We start from the raw sequence: 16,513 nt of genomic DNA on the forward strand, positions 1-16,513 counted from the left end.
GAAAGAAAGACACGAAAAGCTATTTCTCTTGGCCTATGATGAGCACAACTTAAAGACAAATAATGTGCATGTGTATAAAATAAATTCTCACAAAATTTACAAAACATCTTAGCCTAATGTCCCAAAAGATTAATATAGGTGATACAAACACCACAAGAGGAATTTAAAAGACCCTCTTCTCAAACTCCTCAAGACTCACCCTCCCCTTTCTACCTACAACTCCTCTTTTCTCCTCCCTCTCCTTTCCTAGCCTCATCTCCCTTCCCTCCTCTTTTCCTACTTTCTCCTCTCATTCCATGAATGTCTCTCTTGCACCCTTGACAGCCCCAAAAACTCTAGCAACTCTTTTGACTAACATCTTCCATGCTCCTAGGAACCTTTACATTAATGACGATATGTTAACTCCATGAACTAGAAGTCTTGGCAAGTCCCACCCACTCTGTTTTTTAGATCTGGAGTACCATAACCGGAAGCTACTTTGTTAACTGGATAAATAATACTACTAGTAGCTTCCACAGTAATAACAATGATATGTGGAAATCTAACAAAGAGCGTATGAAACATGTTGCACCATCACTTTCTCCCATTATATATATATATATATATATATATATATATATATATATATATATATATATATATATATATATATATATATATATATATATAGCACATAGGTTGATGAGAATGGTTTAGAATTTAAATTAGTCACCAATTATTACTGCAATCACAAAGAAGTGATTAGAAGAGCTTTTTATAAACTTTGGATAATCTATACCCAACTAATTAATCAGCTTAAAAAAGAAAAGCCCATGCTATTGACGCGCCATGAGAGGATTGGTGCAATTTATAAAATTAATATGATTGGTGATAGATTATAGTCTACAAATTTTGACATTGATTATTTTGGATAGGGATTATACGCCAAAGTTCTTGAAACTCTGTACAATGGTAGTGCAAAATAAAAAATATCATATATACAAAAACTTTGGCATATAATCCTCATCCATGGGAAGTTGCATCTGTTTCATAATTGACACCAATATCCAGCTGCCAAATTAGAAGACATGCATAAACCTTTCTATTTTTTCTTGATACTCTTTAATCAAAAAAAAAAAAAAAATCATCCTGGTTATCCATATTATTTTAGATAGGCATTATAATCCTTATACAAGGGTAGTGCAAAATAGAAAATATCGTACATATAAAAACTTTGGCGTATGATCCTTACCTTGGTGCAGTTGCATCCATTTCATAATTGACACCGGTTTGCAGCTACCAAATTAAAACATGCATAAACGTTTCTCTTTTTTCTTGATACTCTTTAATCAAATTAAAAAAAAATATCCCGGTTATCCATATAATTTCAGCTGTCTGCCATCGCACGAACCCATCATTACAATTTCTACTGATCATTGAGACACGTTCGCAAATGAAGATGAGAAAAAAATTGAAGTATAATCAAATAGAATAAAAATAACAGCCTGAAAATACGACCCTTCCAACCCAACGAGTTTGGTATGTATATGGATACGAAGACCAAATTAATTGAAAATATAAAAAATACAACTATTGCGAGTTGCTGCGACGTGAAGCGCCACGAACACGCTTGTATAGAGACGAAGAGAAGCCAAAGCCAGACCCCAACGCATGCATTCCCTTCAAACCAGCCGGATGCCGGAGATGTCCGCCGACGGCGGGTTGCAGTGCTCGACGGCGACCACGCTGGGAGGAGGTGGGGTTTCGTCATCATCCAGGCCACTGAAGAAAGGGTCCTTGAGGAGCTCGGAGGCGGAGGGCCGGGCGCGGGGCTTGGCGAGGCAGCGCTCGATGAAGGCCCAGACCTCGGGGTCGCGGACCTTGCCCAAGGCCGCCGGGCGCACCCCGGCCGTGACCTTGCGGTAGATCTTGGCGATGCTGTCACACTCGCTGTAGGGGATCTCCAGCGTCACCATCTCCAGCACGCACATCCCGAACGAGTAGATGTCCACCAGCTCTGTGTACTCCTCCTCGTAGAGCTCCGGCGCCATAAACTCCGGCGTCCCCAGTATCGAGTGCGCCGCGTGGCTCTTCCCTACGATCGCCGCCAGCCCCAAGTCCCCTATCTTCACCTGCAACAACCCACCATCAAAACATTAGCGCCGACATCGGTGTTTGAAGAGCGTTTGTTTGCTATATGAACTGCCTTTTTCACCAAAAAAGAGAAAAAAGAAAAAGAGGGTTTGTTTCGCGGTAGCACCTGGCCGGTGTTGCCGTTGATGAAGACGTTGCTGCAGTTGAGGTCGCGGTGGATGATGCAGGGGTCGTGGTTGTGGAGGTAGTCGAGGCCGATGAGGATCTGGCGGGACCACTTCTTGAGGGCCTTGAGGGAGACGTGGCGGTGGCGCTTCCGGTACTCGCGGAGGTCGCCGGAGGTGCAGACCTCGGTGATGAAGTTGAGGGTGCTCCGCTCGGCGTCCGTCCACACCCGGTACAGAGCGATGATGTTGTCGTGGCGGAGCTCACGGAGGAGCCGCACCTCCGCGAAGAGCCGGTCCATCATCGGACGGTCCTCCCTGAAGCTCCGCAGACGCACTTGGTTCCACGCCACCTCGATCCCCTCCTCCTGGTCGAACGCCCGGTACACCTTCTTCACCGCGCCGGCCCCCAGCAGGTCCGCGTACCGCCCGTACCTCCCCGTCGGGTCCACCTCCACGAACAGCTCCTCGTCCTTGTCCGCCGCAGCCGCGGCCGCGTCCTCGTCCGCCGCCCCCATGCACGGCATCCCTCCGATGCTTCGGTTGATGCAATCAAATCAAATCAAATCAAAACCCTTGCTCCCAAAAAAAATGTCAGATTAGAAAGCCTCGCTTGGAACGCCGATATTCAGATCGAGGAAGCGAGATCGAGCGAAGAATACCTCGTAATCCGGCGGCCGGAGATCTTGCAGAAAACTTATCTCGATCAAATAAATACGGAGGAGGAACAGATCACGAGAAAATACCGAGTTCGCTCTTCTTTCAGGTGCTGCGTCGTTGGCGCCATTGAAGCTGAAAAATAGCGAAGAATTGCAAAAACAAAAAAAACGATCGCCGCTGCCAAGAAGAGAAAATCCATCAGCCACGACCCAACGATCCGAAGCGGCAAATAAACTCTCGAATCTTGATCGAGATTTGCGAAAAAATCAAAAAAAGTTAAAAAAACCGGATCACGAGATTACCAGAAAAGACTAGATCGAAGAAAAGCTTCAAAACCCAGCGAACCTGGAGAGCACGAGAGAGACGGAGAGAGGTCGCACGGCGAAAGGGGAAAAGAAGGGAGTAGGCGATATTTATACTAAGCGAGTGGGGGTCGCTTCGCATGGCTGAGATGATGGAGAGCCGTCCGTCTCCGATAGGATGACGTGGCGGCTATCCAGGGATGTGGAATCCTTGACGCGGAGGTCCGGAACCCGGTTGAGTCAACCAATCAGAGTACTACCAGGCAAAAGATGCGAGGGATTAGCTTGAAAATCGAATCTCAAAGCCCACATGTGTAGCATTCCGATCCAACTACGTTAGATCATCGTAATCCGCTTCAGGAAGGAGATAATCCATGGATGGTGGAGATAATGTCACGTTTTTACGTGTTTTTTTTGTTTTTTTGGAGCTGTTGGAGCAAGATCGGGAATCCAATTCCTCTTCCGGCACGTTTGGTTCGCGGGAAAAGAAAGGAGAAAAGTATGGTCAACGGAAAAGTAATAAGATGCCTCTTGTTTGATTGGAATTTTCAAAGAAGAGAGATGAAAAAGTTGTATTCTCATGAGAATATGATTCTTACATTCCCATGAGAAACATTGAAAAGTTACTTTTCCATGAGGCGGAAATTACTCCATTTTTATTTTTTTCCAAAAAGACCCTTCAGCATTAAAGAAACATTAAAGAGGCATTAAAGACCTAATTTTTATTAAGGGCATAATACGAATTATACATAACTTTCTCAGAAAAGTGAATCACCAACTAAACATAAGCACTTTGGAAATTTGTCACTTTTCCATTATCAGCCAAATATGCCAAAAGTACTTTCCTAGGCATCATATTTCTAAGAATTTATTTTTCAGGAATCATATTCTTAGGAGGGAAAATACTTCCCGCGAATCAAACGAGCCCTTCGTGTTTGGCGGGATCGAGAGTTCGGGAATATAGAAGTCGCGGAAGGTGGGTGTCTTTTATCCCAGACGTGCAACCAGGTGGGGTCACAGGAAGTCCATCGGTAGGAGGTGATAGAGTTGGAAAAGGAGACTAGGATTTTTGAACAGAAATTGGGGTCAGATACAATTGGGTGGGTGGAGAAATCAGTAGATATGAGATATTATCTGAGCCTGGGTTTGTGTGGGGCATTTGCAGGTATATTGGTCTTTTAGATTCGTGCCATGTAAGGAATGGTAGTAGATGTTGTTTCATATTCTGATTTGGATATCAAACCATATATATTTGACAATTCAGACTATGCTCATGCAAAATTAATATGAGCAGCCAATGTACCAAAAAAAAAATAATAATAATACATATGCAACATATATCAACCAAGGTCACCAAGCAGAGTTACGGATGGTATGAACCATAACAGCATGGGCTTGTAGAAGGAGAAGGTTTGAGTAGAACCAAACAAATTTTTACATACTTCAGTAGCTTACTAGAGGGAAGGATCCACCCTAAAGCTATAGTAATTTTTTTTTCCTTTTTAAAGAGCTGGAGGGGCTCTAATCCCACCTACTACTCTATACCCCTAATCTCGCTAAGCTAGAGCTTAGACTCTTCATTAGATCGAGCCAAAGCTCATGGAATTGGGACTATACTAATTGAGAATCAAAGCAAGGATTAATACCACACGAAATTGAAGCCCCAATTTCTTTCTCAAAGGGCAAAAGGTAAAACTTTAGATGCAAGCTTTTGGTGATTTGCAATTTCGTATCAGGCACTGGGGAGTGGTCACAAGTTAGTATTTGGTTTGGATTCTTTAAATGTGCCAACAACTTATCTTTTATTTATTTGTTTTTTAAAAAAAAGGTGATCCAAGATGAAAGGAATCCAAAGAAGAAGTAGGAAACCGATCCCGAGGCCAAGGGAAGAGAAGTCAGTTCCTAAAGTGGAGGACCAATCCAATCAAAAAGTAACACGGGCAAACAAATGTCTTCGACTCTTTTCTTTTTATCTATGTTTGTGCATGTTGCTTTTTAGTTGAACTAACCTTTTTGATGAGCCGATGGATCTGGCCCAACTACTAATTTTTCACAAAAAAAATGAGTTTGAGGAGATCTGATTGAGAATCTCTTCACTTTCATGCATGCCTTTTGGAACATGCATAAATGCATATATGGACGGGGTGATGCTTTACGTGACTCGTCTAGCTAGAAGCCGTTGGTTTGTTTTCCTTTATTTCCTCCCTCTTAAATATGAAGGATCTTGCTTTAGTTTACTTCACTCGCAGCTTCCTACTACTTGCTTCTATAATTTGCGGCAGTAAAATTTGACCAGTCCAAGAGAATGACGATCGTATACCTTTTTTTTAGGGGGCGATGAATCCACTGTTGGATCATGCATGTCTCAGTAGTTTGAGATCTTTGCAGGGCATGAACCAATGGCGAAGATGAACCCTTCTTTTGCACGAAAGATTCAACCTAATCCTTTTTGGGCTAGCCAGGTTGTGGATCAAGAGTTATGAAGGTTGACTTAATATAAATATTTTTTTTTGCTTAAATTTTAAACATGTTGGGAATAGGACGGTGTGAGAATATAGCTTTATTGGGTCAGGTCAGGTTGGATTGAGTCCAATTATTTGGAAAAGTGTGGTTAATCCCTTTCAGTTGCTAGCTGTTTATCTTGAATAGAGTAATAAAGAGGAGTCACATGAAATGGGTCAACTTGTTAGCTTAGGGTTATACCATGCAGAATAAAGTGGCCTATATAAATGAGTCCAACGATTCATGACCAGTGCGCGGATTTGACTTGAACTGTTGCAAGCCCTAACTCGGGTAGCAACATCCCGTGACTTTGCCTGGCCATATACGTGCCAGCCCATTATTTTTTGATATGCATGCCTTGTAACTTTCAAGGGAGGAGCAACCTTACATCCAAACGTTATAATAAATAAATAGTTAGATCCCAGCTGCAAAGATAGTAGAGAAGCCAACTGCAAAAATGCTATTAAAGCCACAAAATATGTCACAAGCTACAATTCCCAAGCTTATAGTATTAAACTGGTAACCTGTCTAGGCCTAAACATTCCTACTTGAGCTAGGTTCTTTGCCTAGTCATGGGGGAAGGTGGTACCTGCAACAAGGTGGTGAAAGAAGCCTCAGAACGAGTACATTCATTCATATTTTATATGAGATCAAAATCTGTTTTCTTGGTAGGAAGAGGATGCTTCCAGGTCGGAGATGACTAATTAATCCAATCCCTTCGAGTTCTCTAGAGGGAAGTCCAACTTGGGGAGCATGTTTCCTTGGTTGCAATTTGAATGGATGCAGGTGCTATGGTTAGGTTATATCATTATCCTAATATATTCTATTCTTGGTCTCTTGGATGGATCCCTATGGATACCTCCGCCACACAATTCCTACTCGGTCTTCAATGCTGCACCTTGAGCACACACCCGTTTAAGTGTCACTGAATATACCGATTATTAGCTCATCCAATGGACGGTGTAGAGAATAAGAAAAGGATGAGAAAAAATTACACAGATTTTCCTCCAAGATTGGGCCAGTTACACTTAAAATTCTAAAAGTTTAAAAAGTTTCAATTCGTCACCAAAACATCATTTCCATTGCAATATGGCCTAGCCGTCTATCTAGATCTTGACATCGTTGATGGAGTGAGAAAATGACCTAAATATCCTTGATTCAGAGAGATCAGATCTTAGTTTTTATATGATCTCAAAGCGTTATGTCCTTTGTGATTAATCCACTTGCACATATATTAAAGCATTGTATCCTCTATTATTCATCTATTGCATAGATCTCAAAGCACTCGATCCTCTATCATCCATCCGCCTGCACACAGATCTCAAAGTGCTTCATCCTCTATCACCATTCACTTACGTAGATTTTAAAGCGCTCAATTCTCTACTATTCATCAACCTGCATAGATCTTAGAGTACTTCGTTTATCATCTATCATCTGCACAAATCTCAAAGCACTTCATCATCTATTATTCATCCCTTGCACATATCTTAAAACAGTTCATTGTCTATCATCCATCCACTTGCACAAGTCTCAAAGTGCTCCATCCTCTCTTATCTATCTATCTGTATAGATCTAAAAACACTCCATCTTCTGTTATCTATCTGTCTAGATAGATCTCAAAACGCTCCATTCTCTATCATCCACCCACTTGCATAAATCTCAAAATGCTCCATTCTCTGCAATCCAAGCATCTACACAGATCTCAAGGCACTTCATCCTTTATCATTCATCTGCATGCATAGTTTTCAAAGCGCTCTATTCTTTATTATCCATCCACATGCATAGATCTCAAAGCACTCTATCCTTTATTATCCGTTCATCTATACAAATCTCAAAGTGCTCCATCCTCTATCATCTATCCATTTATATCGATCTCAAAGTACTTCATCCTCTCTCATCCATCTATTAACATAGATCTCAAAGTGCTCCATGCTCTGTGTTGCATCCACTTGCATATATTTAAAAGCACTCCATCATCTATCATCCATTCACCTACATAGATCTTAGAGCGCTCAATTCTTTATCATTCATCCACTTACACAGATCTCAAAGCACTCATTCTTTGTCAACTATCTATTTGCATAGATCTCAAAGCATGCAGTCCTTTGTCAGTTATTTGTTTGTATGGATCTCAAAGTGCCCTGTCCAAGTGATTCTTCTTCCCTTCTTTCACTTTATGCTAAAATAATAGTCCTTTGCTAAATTAAAAGGAAAGGCAATTTTAAAATTTTACAAAAGTTTAGGTATTATGTGATCCTCACATGATATTATTTTATAACGACGATGGATGATTGGGTCATATTGCAATGAATTTGAAATTTTGGTCGCTAATTGACAACAAAGAGGGGTATTTCTGTGATTTTGTCAAAGAATAATAATATACAGTGTATATTGAGAAATACTTTTAAAAATATCTGATTATGTCCAAATCTATTTTTGATAAAGTATGGCATAATTTCAAGATATTTGAATGACTCGACAAATAGCTAGTGTTAGCGAGCAAACATTCTATATAAACATCCTATATTTGAGTCTTCTCCCAAATTAGCTGGACTCTTGTAATAGGGTGTATTAACCAAAGAAAAGATTGGAGCCACAAAGGCAATGAGTATCATTCTCAAACTTCTACATGGTATCTATCAAAAGAGAACTCCTGAACAGGGAAGATAGGAGGAGGCAGGTGATATATCAAGAAGGAGAACTTCTGAATAGGAGAACAAAGATGATGAGAGGAAGAACACTACTTTTATTCCTCCAAAAGTTACACCTTACATGCATCGGATCTCTATTTATAAACAGGACTTAGTTACTGTACACAGTTGATACAACTCTACCAACTAAATTCAGTTATCCCAACTAATTAGCTGAATTTAGTTGTTAGTTAGCTTCCTCCTTATCCACATCAGCTCCAGCTCGGCTCCAACTTCTTGTAGCAATCCGCATTAGCATATACGGTGGCGTATCAGCCATATCAGGAACAAAGCAATGAACAGAGCACTGAAAATAGTGAAAGTTTCAATGATATATATAAGCTGTTTTGGTTCAATGTACACTTCATAACCATTGAATTTCAATACTCCCCCTCAAGAGGAGCAATGAATGTTGAGAATACTCATCTTGGACAGGAGGAATGAAACTAAGCAGAGCTGAGTGACTTGGTGAGAATGTCTGCCAACTGATATTGGGAACGAACATGCAAAGTGTGAATGAGTCCAGAATGAATCTTTTGTCAAATCGATGGCAATTGATAGTCCCTAGACTCTACCACAAGTGTATCGGTCGCGACAAGTAGAATGGGGCAAAAAGAGTATCGTTTCCACGACCTCCTCATTGCTAGCCCGAGCAAAGAAGAAATGGGAGGTGGGCAAGATCTTGGCTTCCTTCCTCAACTGATCCAGCAAAAATGGATAAAGAAAACAAAGAGAGGGTGGGTGGGTTGGGGGGGAGTAGAGCAAAACAAGAGATACTCTACACCCGTCTTAAGGCATTTCACTGATAAAGACCAATGTTGGTGTGAAGTAATGTCCGAGGCATTCTAGGTCTTAATAGAAAACAACACTTGGAAATTAGTGCCATATGATCTAACTAAAAATCTAGTGGGATCGAAATGGATATATAAAAAATAATAGAATGCAGATGGCTCACTAGGCATATGACAAAGCTAGATTGGTGGCTTAGGACTACAATTCAATTGATGGATGGATGTTTACAATAGTTTAATTAGTTTGTAATTGGATGGATGTTTGATTTAAGCAACTAAAATCGGAAAAATAGAGATAAGGGGTTAATATGCAATCCTGTTTATTTTTTACAAAAAAAGGAAGGTATTTTTTGATAGGCTAGGTTCCTTTTTTGCTAAATTTTGTTGAATGAATAATGATAAAAATATCACATTCATCTCGAATGTTTATAAACAAAATGTAGGAGGAAAATTCAAATCTGACATTTTTGGCTTGACGAAAATAACTTTATTTTTATGTCAATCATTGAAATTTCTTTCTTCGGCTCTCAAAATATAATCAAATAGAGTCATGTATTTCATAAAATTTTTATTTTTATTAGGAAAATTTCATGTATATAAGAAAAGTATGATGTCCTCTAGTTTTTATGCATATTAGGAAGATAGGAGAGAGAAAGCCGATTGCTCTACAAAATTCACCAAAAATTATAGAAAAGCTAAAAAAATTCCCATTTAGAACATCATTCCCTACCACCATATGAAATTTTGAAATAAAAGAAAAGCTTGAAATTGATGCCGTGTTGTTTCCTTGATTACAAGTCACTTTATTTGAAGTTTTTAGGACCTTTTCACTTTTTCAAATGTTATAATCGTGAGAGTTATTTAGTAAAGTATGTTGACATCAAAATACCTGAACTTTTGGTGTGACATTTTTATAAGCCTTCTTCGATCATTAATAGGACTCTTTTCAAATAGGCTTAATATTCTCTCAAACAAGTAGGTTAGGTCAAGTGCATATTGAACTAGGTAAGCAATGTTAGTCCTAAGATCATGAACTGATAGTATCAAAATAATTAGTTACTTCATAAGAAAGACCATTTATCTTTACAATAGCTCTACTTATGCTTTAGGTGTAGGAGAAAAGACCTTTTTTTAAGATAATTTTTATTCAGAAATTTAATAGATCTACTTTAAATATATTATATACATGTACGTACGTATGTATGTGCATATGTGTGTAGAATCTAGATTATCTTATTTTATTAAACAAAAAACAATAATAATTTTTGTATAGTTTATATTGTTAATTATCAAGAATTTACTATGAATTTTTTATGCAGACTATGGTTAATCTTTTGGAACTGTCACTTCAACCTGCAAACTTGGTACCTGATTTGGATCAGACCCGGTGCCAATTAGACTAATTAAAATTGAGAGATGGGTCTGGGTCCAAACTAGATGGACTTTGAATATGGCATGGCTTGTAACACATCCCTAATTAAAGATCTTTATCATTTTTTTTCTTATTCAAATTGACCCAGCTTGATTCTGCTAGGCATGGAACAAAATTTAGATCTGCAACCGTACAGGTCTAGATCCATGGCTACTATTAGCAGGATCCAATCTGAGTATCAGGAGCCGCATATGGTCCGTCATTCAATGGTGTAATCACTTGTGCTGACGGCGGATTTGATCGCAAAGAAGATTTGTACAACCCATTCCGCCGCCTCTTCTACTTGCAACCCTAATCGAACGCAATCGTTTAACAAACTCAAACCGTACGATGAAGATCTAACGTCGGAAACAAATCTCTCCATCTTATATGTAACCGCTTCCATCACCCCCGCTTTCTCCCGTCCTCAGGCCCGCGTCGCGACCCCACGCTGCGCTAGTGTTAGGGTTTCGTTCCCGTCCGCCTAAGGTTAGGGTTAGGGTTTCCTTGATCCTTTAGGGTTAGGGTTAGGGTTTCTCTATGGCCGCGGAGATGGCCGCGGCGGAGCTTGCAGAGGCCATCAAAGTCATTCCCTCGAAGAAGGAGGAACTCCGGAAGGCTTTCGAAGCCCTCCAATCCTTCTCCCCAGCCCTGGCCTCGTTCACCCTCCAATGGAGGGACCTCGAGGACCACCTCTGCTCCATCGAGAGATCCATCGAACTCCGCCTCAAGGAGCTCGAATCTAAGTCCATCTCCGGCACCACGCCCCCTCCGGTGGCCGCCGTGGTGAAGGTCGAGGCCGAGGCCGAGTGCGTCCCCCGGCCAGAGCTCAGATCCTTCTGCGTCAAGATGGACGGAGTAGGGTTGAGGTCGTACGTAGTCCAGAACCGGAAGGATCTCCCAGCGATTAAGAACGAGCTTGACACCGCCATACGGTCGGCCCCGGACCCGGCCAAGCTGGTCTTGGACGCCATGGATGGGTTCCACCGTCCGAAATCCGAGGGGGAGAAGGACGGTAATCTCCAGGTGATCAGGAGGACGTGCCTCAATCTTTTGGAGCGCCTCCGGGCGGTGGCGCCGGAAATCAAGCCATTTGTTAGGGAGAGGGCGAGGGAACTGGCGGTGGAATGGAAGGGGAAGATCTCGGATGGTGCAGATAATGTTCTAGCTTTCTTGCAGCTCGTAGCTTCTTACGGGTTGGCTTCAGAATTCGATAGGGATGAGATCTTGGATCTCTTAATTTCCGTATCGAGAAGGAAGCAAGCTCTTGATCTCTGTAAGATTCTCGGAGTCATGGAGAACATGGCCGGTAAGAATTGGAAATACCTATGTCCGTATGATTCATATTATTATAATTTCGATAAAGTTTCCTTGTTGCTTTGTTTTGGTTATTATATGTATTTTGTTTTCGAGTAGTTAGAATTGCTTGCAAATAGCTGAAGAGATTGTTCCATCATCTAGTTGAAAAAAATTCCCGTGTTTTAATTGAAAGGCTTATGCCTTTGTGGTATTTGTTTTTGCTGTTGCTCCTGTACGCAATCTGCTCGGGTGCAATGTTGAGGTATATGACTTGGAGAATTATCTTAGAGAACCTCAAATGCCCCTTTTGAATGATTGCGTTTTGTTTATCGGCAGCATTTCGGGCATTGTTGTGGCTTATATATTTTCTGGTGGGGCTTGTTTTCCGCTTTTTAGGATTATTGGAACATTGGTGGTAGCCAGTTTATTTGGAGTTGAAGTGATATTTTTCTGCATATTCTGTTCAATTCAATAGCTGGTGCATTTCATCTCCTTATTCGTTTTTCTGATATCATGTTTGATTTCCTTTTTACTGTCATGTTATTTTAAATTTGCATTTAGTTTAGTATTTTCCAGCAAAGTTGTTTCTATCCTTCTATTGCACCAATTCGGTCACAATAAAATGTGTCAAGGAGAAGCGGGAGAACGGAATAAAGTAAAGGAGTGAGCTTCTTCTGCAAAATCATGTCATTAGCCTGTCCATGAACCAAACTTGATCTTCAGTCCTTTTCCAATTGCCACTTTGGTTATCGTGCTTCTGCCCCTGATTGTAATCTTTGTTTCTAAGTATCAAATATGGAAGAATGATATTTACATGTTTCTTGTTGACATGTGCCATCACGTTTTTTACATCATTTATTTATGTTTATTTTTTTTTTAACATTTTCTTTTATATTGTCCTTTTCTGATAAAATTCTTGCATACTAATTTTTCACTATGTGCATGAACTTTTGCATGTTTTACATTACTTTTCCCCGTTTTGGGCCTAACTCTTGGTTATTGCATATCACATGTATTTTTTACAGCATGCAATTTTTGTTTGCATGACTAACCTCTTGTATTTTAACTATTTGAGTGTCTGGTTTGGTTTATGCTCTGACTACCAAATTTTTTTATTGCTGATAGTTGATTTCATGAATTTCTATGCAAGTAGTAACAGTTAAATTTTATGCACTAACAAGTAGGTGGCTCATTTAACGATTTTTTTCTTCTCAAAAATCTTTAGCACTTATGGATTGCCTTGGACCTATAGGTTCACTCGAGAATTTTAATAATGTATTTTATTTTGCAACATTTTCTATTTTTTTGGGTAATGGACTTTTGAATAAGAATGTCACTACAGCTGCTAGCAGATCACTACCTGCTATAGTCTCTGAATAAAAATAAGGTGAATAAGAAATAATTTTTGATTATTATCATTTTGGTGTCTTTTTGTGCTTTTATTTGCACTATTTTCTGCTAATTTTTGGGAATCTATTTCTTTCTTTTTTGCAATCCATTGCCCATGATGATACCTTATATCACTATACCATCTTTCGGGACTGATTGGTGTATTTTGCCAGGATGATATTTTGCAATCTGAGGCACATTTTATTTCCATCATTTCACTATTTTATTTTCATTGCTGTTACATTTAGAAGTACTTTTTCTGGTCAAAATCTTTTCTTCTTTTGATGTTTATTCTTGTCTGTCTATTATTGCTTATTATTATTAATATTTTGTTAGCTAGGAAGATACCTAATACCAATATGTCATCTTTCTGGACTGATTGGTGTTTTATTCTTGCTGGAATTCTGCAATTCAGAGGAATACATGTTTGATGTCATATCTTCTGTTTATGAAGTCATTTGATTGAATAATTTGTCTATTGAAAGCATATGCTTTGTATTTTCTTGTAGTCATTTTTATAAAGTCCTTTTGCCTATGAAGATACCTCATTCGAAAACACCATGTTTTGGCACTGATTGGCATTTGTAGCCATGATGCCATTCTGCAATTTTGAGGCATATGTTTTCTGTCCTCATAGGCCCTTGATTCTATCCCATAAGGTTACTTGTCATTTAAGAAGTATTTTACCAAGATAAGTTTACTAGATTTATCCTGATTAAGGGAATTATATCTCATAATTTTATATGATCCTCCTCTTTTGCAACTTACAACATCATTTAGTTGTGATTATATCTTCTTTCTTTTTCTTTTTTATTTTTTCATCTTTTTTTACAGTGCTTTATTTGAATTTTTTTTCTTAATCTGTATTAGTCAGAATGCTGATATCATATTGAATGTTGTATCTAATTAGCTCAACACTTGGATTCCAATAGATAAGCAGCACATTATACAATAGAAAACTGTGATGTATCTTGTGTTATGGTGCTTTCATTGGTGAACCCACGTACTTTTGTTTTAGTTCTGTGGCCAATGAAGATAACCAACTGGAAAAATACCATCTTTCGGGACTGATTGGTATTTGTAACCATGCTGTCATTCTGTAATTCAGAGGCCTGGATTTTTTTCCTTGTTCACTTGCTTGCACCTCCTCTTTTTCTTCTCATTCTTCTTCTTGGTCACTTCTTCTTTACCCCTTGACCTTCTGATTAAGAGGTTAAAAGGTTTGTTGTTCAACGGTAATCATAACTGGTGCTTGCTTTGGTAAGATACTGGCTATAATTTATCTGAATTTATCTATTGCACATTTCATGATAGTCATTGTAGATGGGTTTAGCTCCCCCCATGAAGTTTAGTGTGGAATTATGACACCTGCAAGCATTTTTGCTTGTGGCAGATCTCATTGGGGGCTTGAACAGCAAGGGCAGACAACTTGATGCTGTCAAATTTATCCATGCTTTGAATGTTATGGATAAATACCCTCCAGTGCCTATCTTGAAAGCCTACTTAAAAGAATCCAAGAAGGCTGCTCAAGAAGTGCGAAAGAAAGGAAATAATTCTATTAAGTCACAGGTATGGCGGTTTGCCCTTTGCACACCTCAAGTTAGGATGTGCAACCATGAACTCAAAGTCCCACTTTGCATGTTATCTTCTACAGAATGAGGCTATTGTGAAAGAGCTTGCTGCTCTTAAGGCAGTAATCGGAGCTATTAAGGAGTACAAGCTGGAATCAGAATATTCATGTGAGACTCTTAAGAAGCGTATTGCTCAGTTGGAGCAACAAAAGGCAGGCACAAAGAGGACGGTAGCAGCTGCTGCTGACTCAAGTTCGAAAGCTGAGAAGCAGCCGCAGAAGTCGAACAAGCGGCCTCGGTCAACATTTAAATCACCTGCTGCCGAATCTAAATCTTTTGTCCCACTTGTTCAAAACCAGTCCCAGTTGGGATTGACAAACAAAGCTCCATACATGGGTTCAGTTGGGTCGTATGACCTTCCTACCACTGGAGGTTTTTATGAATATTCAAGACCAAGTATATCTGGGACTCACTTGGGGTTGCATTCAGGCCCAAGCATATCTGGAACTCTCTGGGGGCTGGGTGGAGGCCATTTGTCAAGATCATATCTTTACCCATCGGAGCCCCTTGGTGGCTCCAGCCTTTATGATAGGCCAGTTACCTATGGTGGTCGCCCCCCTTCTCCTTATGGCTCCTCTCTTTATCCGTACGATATCGGGATGAATATGTGATTTTTTAATGGCAATATTTCTTGCCAAGCCGCCTACAGAGTGAAAAGTAGTAGTAGCTTGGTGATCTTATAAACCGCAATTGTCATATACAAGGAAACTTTATGTTATTAGATAAGTTTTGAGATGTTAATTTATCAAGTATTTTGATTTGTTTCATTTTTGTTTTTCAATCTCTATATGGTATAATCATAAGGAATCTGAAGTTCCATAATCATTTTTGTGGAACTTTGAAACATTGTCTGGCCAATTTCCCCTAAATGGCTGTTCAGTTAGTTTTTTTATCAAAGTTTCCAATTATGTTTCAAGGTTGAATTATGTAGTTTCTGATCCTGCAAGCTGTTTAATGTAGTTAGACAATTTTTAGATCAAATTCCAGCAACATTTGTTTCACACCATCGTTTATTCAGATGAACTTGAGGGGGAATGCATCTTTGTCCGGGTTCTACAGTAAATCTTATCTTATAATTTGTTGCTCAGATAAGTGAAGAAGAATGGAAATGAATTAACTTTTAGCGAAGGGACTTCAAGGTATTTTGTAAGATCCTATTTTAAGTTTTCCATTCAGCTTGTTTTTATTTTCATGTAATTTGTGCTTAGAATAAGTGGATTTAAAATTGGGCTATTTGCAAAATTCGAAGAGCCTCTTTGAATGTGGTAACGTGCATGCACATTCTGTCATTGCGTATCGTTAGCCAGATCATCATCCAGGTTTTCAAACTGGCTGGTTTTGTTCAATTTGTTAGGCTGTTTTCATTCCTGCCACTCTCATTTCAATGCATTTGTGGTGGTCTGATGGTGTGGCTGTGGGTGCACTTGGCCCCCGGGATCAGTTTACACACTGGTTGCATTTCTTGACAATTCTTGTGGCATATTGAATTTCCTGCAGTTTTTGCGACTATGGTTTACTTCTTTAGCTTTCGTAAATGTAATTCTCTTCCCTTCAGGTATGGTAGGTTTGTCGCTTTTCAAGTTGGTCGTAAAACTATGTCT

The 16,513-nt window shown here is 39.6% G+C and overlaps 2 protein-coding genes and 3 non-coding genes across 6 annotated transcripts; 4 read left to right on the top strand and 1 right to left on the bottom strand.

Moving 5' to 3' along the window:
- Positions 1 to 1,433: 1,433 nt before the first annotated feature.
- Positions 1,434 to 3,278, bottom strand: LOC103724268 (probable serine/threonine-protein kinase WNK11). Of its 2 annotated transcripts, none has more exons than XM_026800432.2 (4): positions 3,200 to 3,278; positions 2,900 to 3,074; positions 2,240 to 2,774; positions 1,434 to 2,111 (listed from the first exon to the last, which is right to left on the bottom strand). In XM_026800432.2, exons 3-4 carry the CDS (start codon positions 2,762 to 2,764, stop codon positions 1,662 to 1,664), a joined length of 975 nt encoding a protein of 324 aa, XP_026656233.1. In that variant the 5' UTR covers positions 2,765 to 2,774; positions 2,900 to 3,074; positions 3,200 to 3,278; the 3' UTR covers positions 1,434 to 1,661. The 2 variants fall into 2 exon arrangements, with proteins under 2 accessions (XP_026656233.1, XP_026656232.1); XM_026800431.2 differs by having other exon boundaries at positions 2,240 to 2,812.
- A 7,726-nt stretch (positions 3,279 to 11,004) lies between these two features.
- LOC103724266 (truncated FRIGIDA-like protein 1) lies at positions 11,005 to 15,893 on the top strand. The gene is made up of 3 exons (XM_008815475.3): positions 11,005 to 11,902; positions 14,675 to 14,850; positions 14,936 to 15,893. Exons 1-3 carry the CDS (start codon positions 11,134 to 11,136, stop codon positions 15,521 to 15,523), a joined length of 1,533 nt encoding a protein of 510 aa, XP_008813697.1. The 5' UTR covers positions 11,005 to 11,133; the 3' UTR covers positions 15,524 to 15,893.
- On the top strand, positions 13,391 to 13,479 carry LOC113461091. Its single transcript, XR_003383121.1, has one exon. It is a non-coding gene; the product is annotated as a small nucleolar RNA SNORD96 family (small nucleolar RNA).
- LOC113461092 lies at positions 13,810 to 13,899 on the top strand. Its single transcript, XR_003383122.2, has one exon. It is a non-coding gene; the product is annotated as a small nucleolar RNA SNORD96 family (small nucleolar RNA).
- Positions 14,305 to 14,395, top strand: LOC113461090. The gene has a single exon (XR_003383120.1). It is a non-coding gene; the product is annotated as a small nucleolar RNA SNORD96 family (small nucleolar RNA).
- Positions 15,894 to 16,513: the final 620 nt, after the last annotated feature.

This window comes from Phoenix dactylifera, unplaced genomic scaffold (assembly GCF_009389715.1).
Source record: "Phoenix dactylifera cultivar Barhee BC4 unplaced genomic scaffold, palm_55x_up_171113_PBpolish2nd_filt_p 002013F, whole genome shotgun sequence".
Taxonomy (NCBI): Eukaryota; Viridiplantae; Streptophyta; class Magnoliopsida; order Arecales; family Arecaceae; genus Phoenix; species Phoenix dactylifera.